This window comes from Mastomys coucha, unplaced genomic scaffold, assembly GCF_008632895.1.
Source record: "Mastomys coucha isolate ucsf_1 unplaced genomic scaffold, UCSF_Mcou_1 pScaffold3, whole genome shotgun sequence".
NCBI classification, from domain to species: Eukaryota; Metazoa; Chordata; class Mammalia; order Rodentia; family Muridae; genus Mastomys; species Mastomys coucha.
Genome location: NW_022196909.1, coordinates 61,067,804 through 61,075,684, shown reverse-complemented (window position 1 = coordinate 61,075,684; position 7,881 = coordinate 61,067,804). Strand labels below are relative to the sequence as shown.

The 7,881-nt window shown below is 51.1% G+C and overlaps 1 protein-coding gene across 2 annotated transcripts in view; it reads left to right on the top strand.

Annotated features, from left to right (window-relative positions):
• The first annotated feature begins 3,269 nt into the window (after positions 1–3,269).
• Positions 3,270–7,881, top strand: part of Slc22a7 (solute carrier family 22 member 7) — a 6,462-nt gene continuing 1,850 nt past the window's right edge. Inside the window, exons 1-6 of one of the 2 annotated variants that reach the window (XM_031346550.1) lie at positions 3,270–3,749; positions 4,316–4,419; positions 4,508–4,662; positions 4,739–4,907; positions 7,107–7,230; positions 7,499–7,608. In XM_031346550.1, coding sequence (XP_031202410.1) covers positions 3,357–3,749; positions 4,316–4,419; positions 4,508–4,662; positions 4,739–4,907; positions 7,107–7,230; positions 7,499–7,608 — 1,055 coding nt within the window. In that variant the 5' untranslated portion in view covers positions 3,270–3,356. The remainder of the gene's footprint in view (positions 3,750–4,315; positions 4,420–4,507; positions 4,663–4,738; positions 4,908–7,106; positions 7,231–7,498; positions 7,609–7,881) is intronic. The other variant, XM_031346551.1, reaches the window with a different exon arrangement.

Here is a 7,881-nt window from a genome sequence, read left to right as displayed (position 1 = left end):
TGGGTCTACGTTTCAAAAAAGCACATGTGACACACCCTGAGCTGAAAGCTAGCTTTTGCCTGCCTATATTTGGTGTGAAAAAGAATCCATCATCCCCATTATGTACAACCCTGGGTGTGATCACCAAAGGCACAGTTATCGAAGTGAATGTGAGCGAGCTGGGTCTCGTGACACAAGGAGGCAAGGTGATTTGGGGAAAGTATGCCCAAGTTACCAACAATCCTGAAAACAATGGCTGCATAAATGCCGTCTTGCTGGTTTGACAGTGACGTCATACAAGTCGTTCCACTCACTACTGAAGACTACAGTCAGGAAAACACCACTGCTGTGACCTTTCTGAACTACCAAGCAGCCTTACCCCATGTGCAGTCATCAAGAAGTATTTATTCAATTGTAAAGGAAAATAAAACACTGCCCAATTTAAATAAATAAATAAATAAAAAGCTAGATACTGTACATATTTGCAGTCCCAGCGCCAGTGAAGCAGACAAACGGGTACCTAAGGCTTGTCGGCCAGACAGAACAGCCAGGTCCGAGAGTCTCAGATCCTTGTGAGAGACCCTGTCTCAAAAACCAAGGTGGACAGCTTCTGAGTTGACCTTTGGTCTCCACATGCACATAAACACACAAGAAAAAATGCCTATACACACTCATCCACTCACACACATTCATACACACCTTCATATACTCACACATTCATCTACACATTCACACACCTACACACACTCACTCAAAGCTATAAACACATACTCACACAACTGCACAGTCTCACATATACCTACACGTCTTCACACACTATGAATTCAAGGTTATCCTCAGCAAGACAGTGAGTTTAAGGCCAACCTGGGCGACATGAGACCCAGTCTCAAAACAAAAACAAAAACAAAAACAAAAAATAATAAAACCCCAATGATGGGGTCACATTCCTGTTTAAAACCCTTCTGCTAGCTCTCATTGCTAGGGGTTTGGGGGTGAAATCCTGGTCCTTAAGGGAGCCTCTTAGACCTCCCAAGACCAGCTCCTCTCCCAGCCCACTGGTGACTCCTCCTCCTACACACACACACACACACACACACACACACACACACACACACTTTTATCCCTTTACTCCAGGTTTGTGCAACCTATTCGAACCTTCCTGTGGGCTGTGGGAGGGTAGGCTCGCGTCTGAGGCACCCCTGGGCTGTGGGAGGGTAGGATCGCATCTGAGGCGCCCCTGAGTGTGGGACGCTCCAGTGGTTTAGAATGAACATACATCTGTACCTTCAGCAGCACCTCTTTCCTGTCACCACATGCTTGTCAGCACACATCAAACGACCTGGCCCTCACCATGTGCCCTTTAGCACACACCAAGCACTGCAGACAGAGTCCATCCTCTGAGCTTTCTCTGGAAGTGTCTTGGGCAGTGAGGAGCTGACCGGGACACATCCAGTCAGAGCTTGTGCCTGTGTGTGTCCTGGTTCCTGGTGCTTTCTTGGCTCTGCAGCTTGGTTAGTGCATAACCTCAGTAGGTCCCCACCCTGTTCTTGCTTGCTTTATTTATTCAAAGTGGGAGATTGTTGCGGTAAATTTTTAACCCAATATACCAAATCAATGAATTCACAACTCAATTAATTAGTATACATGCTACTCGCCTAGATTGGGCAGATCTACCACTACACTACTCTATTCCCATCTATTAGATCCCATATGACTTGCGATTTCTCCAAGCCACGTGCTTCAGCTCCATCTTCCTTCCTCCTCTGTAGTCGTCCTCTCCAGTCTCCTCTCTCCCCTTCTCCCCCAAACTTTTCGGCTCCACCTTCTCTCCTGCTGCCCAATCATCAGTCTTAGCCTTTATTTGAAACATTAAGGTGGGGAGAAAGTTCACAAGGCACCTGTGTACGTGATTTGCTCCTGGTCTGCAGTGCTTTCCAGGAGAGGAGAATTAGCATCAGAATACAAGACCAGGGCTACCCGGAGATAGATTAAATCAGCTGTTTTTCAAGGTTTTAAAACCTATCGTAGGTCTTTCTCAAAGAACACCTAATGGAGCTTCAGAGCTTCGCTTCAGCATTTGCGGAATCAGTTGAGAGAATGTTAGCGCTTGTGGATTCTGCCCGGCTTTTACTACTGGGTGAGTGCCTTGGGTGTCTATTGCTGCGATGACACACCAAGACCAAAAGTGACTTGGGAAGGGAAGGGTGTACTTCATGTACATTTCCACATCACTGTTCATCACTGAAGGAAGTCAGGACAGGAACTCACACAGGGCAGGAACCTGGAGGCAGGAGCTAATGCAGAGGCCATGGAGGATACTGCCTACTGGCTTGCTCTTCATGGATTTCTGATAGAACCCAAGAGCACCAGCCCAGCAGTGATTCCTCCCACAGTGGACTGGGGCTGAGCCCTCTGCCACTGATCATTCATTAAGAAAATGCCCTACAGGGCTGGAGAGGTGGCTCAGCGGTTAAGAGCACTGATTGCCCTTCCAAAGGTCTTGAGTTCAAATCCCAGCAACCACATAGTGGCTCACAACCATCCTTAATGAGATCTGACACCCTCTTCTGGTGCGTCTGAAGACAGCTGCAGTGATTGACTCTAGCTTGTGTCAAGTTGTGATTGAGAGGCAACAGAGGCATCAAAAGGAACAAATCCTTCTTCCAGGTACTTCTTGGCAACCCTGGGAAACCACTACTCCAAGGGGTCATCGGGATGCTCTGAAAGAGGCACACTGGACGACTGCAGAGGAAGATTCCTGAGACTCCACACAGGGCCAGCACAGTCCCAGAGATGACTTAGGTCAGGACATCCATTCCAGACGTGGGCGAGGGGTATGAGGAAAGCTTGGGGTTTTTCAGAAGGCTACCTTACCGAAGGAGAGCCCAGCCCTCATCCTGAGTCCTGGGCTGTGGGCCAAACTGTGCTGTGCCTACAAATAGACAAGGTTGACCTAAGGCTTCGCAGGACAAAGGCCATCCAGGACAGCAGGCACTATGCCCAGGAGACCTGTCCCCCTTACACAGCCTTGAAGGTCTAATAAGAGCTCGGGCCTCCCAGCTTTCTCCACACTCAGCTGCCCTGCTGTGCCAACCTTTGGCTCCCCTACCTGTTCCCTGAGCTCCAACGTGTAAAGGCCAGAGCTGTATACACCATGATCTCTGATGGATGGTGGACCTTCCCCTTACGTAGGATCCGTAGATGTGTGGATGATGGGGGAGGGCCCAGGCCTGGGCCAGCCCCTGAGGGGCTGGATTCTGGTTACAGACTCTCCACTCATCAGTACAGCCATTTCCACCTCCAGAGTCCAAGGATCCATGTGCAAGCAGGTTGACCGCTCCTAGGTACTACAGAGGCACACCTGGTGGGTGGGTAGCATGAGCTTTGAAGAGCTGCTGGACAAGGTGGGTGGCTTTGGGCCCTTCCAGCTGCGGAATCTGGTCCTGCTATCCCTGCCCCGAGTGCTGCTCCCCATGCATTTTCTCCTGCCCGTCTTCATGGCTGCTGTGCCTGCACACCACTGTGCCCTGCCTGGTGTCCCAGCCAACCTCAGTCAGCAGGACTTGTGGCTGAAAGCCCATCTACCCCAGGAGACTGACGGCAGCTTTAGCTCCTGCCTCCGCTTCGCCTCTCCCCAGCCTCTCCCCAACGTCACCTTGGGGACAGAGGTTTACAACTCCGGGGAGCCTGAGGGTGAGCCCCTCACAGTGCCCTGCTCTCAGGGCTGGGAGTACGACCGCTCAGAATTCTCCTCCACCATTGCCACTGAGGTACCCAAGCCCAACGGGGTGTGGGACGTGTAAGTGGGTCGTGCCAGCTATTACCTTGGGGGCGGTGTGGACCCTGAGAACCTTCCTGTGCTCTGAGAGCTTTTGTTCCCTGTGTGGAGAGAGCCTGTGGCTTTAAAGCTTGGTTCAGTTCTTTTGCTATAATTCACCTGAGGGCTAAGGCAGCTCCAGGGGGTTGGAAGGGAGGCTGAGTTGAAAACAGCTCTGTAGTAAGAGACAGAGGAACTGCAGAAGCCTCCATTTCTCCCCTCTTCCTCATTTCTGTCCTAGGTCTGAGATTTACCTGATTCAACCAGGGAGAAAGGGTGGGTGGAGTCTCCCTGAGGAGAGACAACAGGATTCCTTGGTGGTGGTGATGGACCTCCGTGGGCAAACACTGAGCTTTGGGACTAGGGAGAGGCAGAGACCTCCCTTTCTAGTGCTGAGGTTGATAGCTAGGGCTGGGTTTCTTCTGCATCGTCAGAGCTGCCAGGGAGCCAGGAGAGGAGGGACGTCCTGGCTGGAGAGGGGCTCATGCACATAGGAGGCCTTCCCGCCTGTCTTTCCAGTGGGATCTGGTGTGTCAGCGGAGAGGCCTAAACAAAATTACATCCACCTGCTTCTTCATCGGTGTGCTGGTGGGGGCTGTGGTGTATGGATACTTGTCTGACAGGTGAAATAAGGGACCAGTGTGGGGACAGGCCTCGTCACCTGTATCCTGGAAGTCCCAGGGGGACCTGACCTTGCATGGCCCTTGGCAGGTTTGGCCGTCGCCGGCTTCTGCTGGTGGCCTACATAAGCTCCCTGGTGCTGGGCCTGGCATCTGCAGCCTCGGTCAACTACATCATGTTTGTCACCACCCGCATGCTCACGGGCTCAGCCCTGGCTGGTTTCACCATCATTGTGCTACCACTGGGTAAGGAAAGGCCTGGAGGGAGGCTGCCAGGGGGATGGGCCCTTCTAACCCCTGCTAACAGTTTCCCTGTCTCCAGAGCTAGAGTGGCTGGCTGTGGAGCACCGCACTGTGGCTGGGGTCATCAGCACCATCTTCTGGACAGGAGGGGTGCTGCTGCTGGCCCTGGTCGGGTACCTAATACGGAGCTGGCGGTGGCTTCTGCTAGCTGTCAACCTGCCCTGTATCCCGGGCATCATCAGCATCTGGTGAGAATGGCGAGCAGCTGGGACTGGGAGATACATACAACCATGGTGCAATTACTTAGAGACTAAGATTCAAAAATGGGGGTTGGAGAGATGGCTCAGTTGTTAGCATATACTGCTCTTCCAGAGGAGGAATGTAAATCCAGTTCCAAGAGATCAGATACCGCTAGCCCCTGTGGGCCACACATCCATATTCATACTCATACTCAAAGACACACAGAGACACAGATACACACATGGGCATAGACACAGACACATCCAAACACACATGCACACACACACACACTCTCTCTCTCTCTCATACATACAAACTTGTACTCAAAGACACACAGACAGAGACACATATACACACCTAGGCACAGACACAGACATAGACACAGACACATGCAAACATAGATACATACATCTAAACACACAGAGACACACACATAGGCATATACACAAACACAGACGCATGCGGACACAGATACATACACCCACCCCCCCACACACACACATCTAAAAATAATAGAAGCAAACAAACAAAGAACAAGAAGACCGAGAGACAGGCTGGGGATTGGTCAGTTGGTAAAGTGCTTGCCTACTGTACACAGAACCCTGGGTTTATGGCCAGTCCAGAATAGACAGTGGTGATGATGCACACCTCTATTCACAACACTCGGGAGGTAGAGGCACGAGGATCAGAAGATCTAGGGCATGCTCAGCTACATGGGGAATTTGAAGGCAGTCTGGATCACAAAAGTTCCTGCCTGAAAAAAACAAGAGAGGAAAGAAAATGAAAGAAAACTATGGATGCCTTGGAAGATACCCCAGTGGTGAGATACTTGCCACGCAAGCCTTAGGACCCTAGCTCAGATCCCCAGCACCTATATAAGAGCACTGCATAGAGATATGCACGTACAATCCCTTGGGAGGTAGAGATAGGAAGATCTGGGGCTTGCTGGTCAGCCGGTCTACCTGGATAGACAAGTTCTGGGTTCAGTGAGAGACCCTGTCCCAAAAATCTAAGGTGGAGAGCAACTAAGAAAGTCACAATCCCAGCACTTGGGAGGCAGAGGCAGGTGGATTTCTGAGTTTGAGGCCAGCCTGGTCTACAGAGTGAGCTCCAGGACAGCCAGGGCTACACAGAGAAACCCTGTGCCGAAAAACCAAAAAAAAAAAAAAAAAAAAAAAAAAAAAGTCACATGATGTCACCTGGTCCCCTATATACATGTGTGTACATATACAAACATGTATTCATTCATACCAAAGAGAGAGACAGAGAAAGGGAGAGACAGAGAAACAGAGAGAGAGACAGAGTCAGAGAGAGAAACAGAGATGGAGAGAATATAGAGAGACAGAGAGAGACAGAGGCAGAGAGAGAAAGAGACAGGGAGAAACAGAGAGAGAGACAGAGGCAGAGAGAGACAGAGAGAGAGAGAAACAGGGAGACAGACAGAGAAACAGAGAGAGACAGAGGCAGAGAGAAACAAACAGAGAGAGAGAGACAGAGGCAGAGAGAGAGAGAAAGGAGAGAGAGAGAGAGAAGGAGAGAGAGAGAGGTCTAAGAGATGCAGAAACAGGAACCGGATCAGGGACCAAAAGTCAAAAAAGATATCATGAGAACTCAGAAAAACAGAAGCCAATAGAAAGAAGACAGCCCAGGACACAGAAGCAGGGAACAAATGTGAAGAGGCAGAGACTGACCAGAGAGAGGCAGTAACAGAGATGGTAAAGGAAAGGCGAATTCTGTGTTTCTACAGAGACAGTGATAGACAGTGGTGGAGAGTCAGACGTTGTCAGATGGAGGAGGCTGGGGTCTGCCTTCAAGGACAGGGATGGAACACAGACAGCCTGGTGGTGGGGACTAAGGCAGGAGAAGGCAGGGCCTGGCAAGGTGGATGGGTACTTCATTACCTCCTAATGGTGACCTGTGTATCAGTATATCCATCCAGCCTCCATCCTGCATCCTCCTGCTAGACGTGTTGGCTGGTGCTGGGAACTAAGGTTTTGAGGGTAAGACCAATTCAGCCGAGTAAGGAAGGGATCCATGGAGGACTGGGGGAATCTAGGCCCGAACCAAGCAGTAAGGGAAGAGGGCCTGAACAAGAGTTCATGGGGCTGGGCAGTAGGAGACTTGGGGGAGGGATGCACGCCTGAGAGCCTGAGATATCAGGCTGCAAGGCTGGCTTCTGGCTGAAGGTCCTCTGGCTTCTCCTCTAGGTGGGTACCCGAGTCTGCCCGATGGCTTTTAACCCAGGGCCATGTGGAAGAGGCAAAAAAGTACTTGATCAACTGTGCCAAGCTCAATGGGCGGCCCATGAGCGAGGACAGCCTGAGCCAGGAGGTGAGTGTACTGATGTGTAAGAGAGAGTACGCAGGGGTGGGTAGAGAGTTCATGTCTGAGTGCCCCTCCTCCTGGGCCCACCATATACAAGCCATCTATGACCAGCTCTCCAGTGGAGAGCTCTGAGTTTCAGAAAACCCCGCCTGGCTCTGATGGGCCATGTCCTTTTCCTGGCCCTCCATGTGTCCTTCCAACCCAGAGAGGCAGAGAGCACACTGGCTCCTGAGACAAGCTCTAAGGGTGAAATCTTGCTTTCTCTCCCAACCAGGTCCTGAGCAAAGTGGTCGCCATGGAAAAGGGGGTGCAAAGACCCTCATACTTAGACCTGTTCCGGACATCACAGCTCCGACACATCTCACTGTGCTGCATGGTAATATGGTAAGAGCGGGTAAGAGGAGTTAAGAGTTGTGTCTGGTGGAGTGAGGGTGGTGGGAGGGAGGGGCTGAGTGTGAGAAGGGTGAGGGCCAAGGGTGGGCCTGGGGAGGGTAGGAAGATCATCCTGGGGGTTGGGAGGGGACTCTGACTACCACTGGTCCAATGGAGTAGGCAGCAGAGACATGTTGGCTCAACTTTAGGCTCTGACTTCCTTACTGTGTGACCCTGGACAATTGTCTAACCACTCTAATCCTTAATATCTGGTGTTTTTTGTTT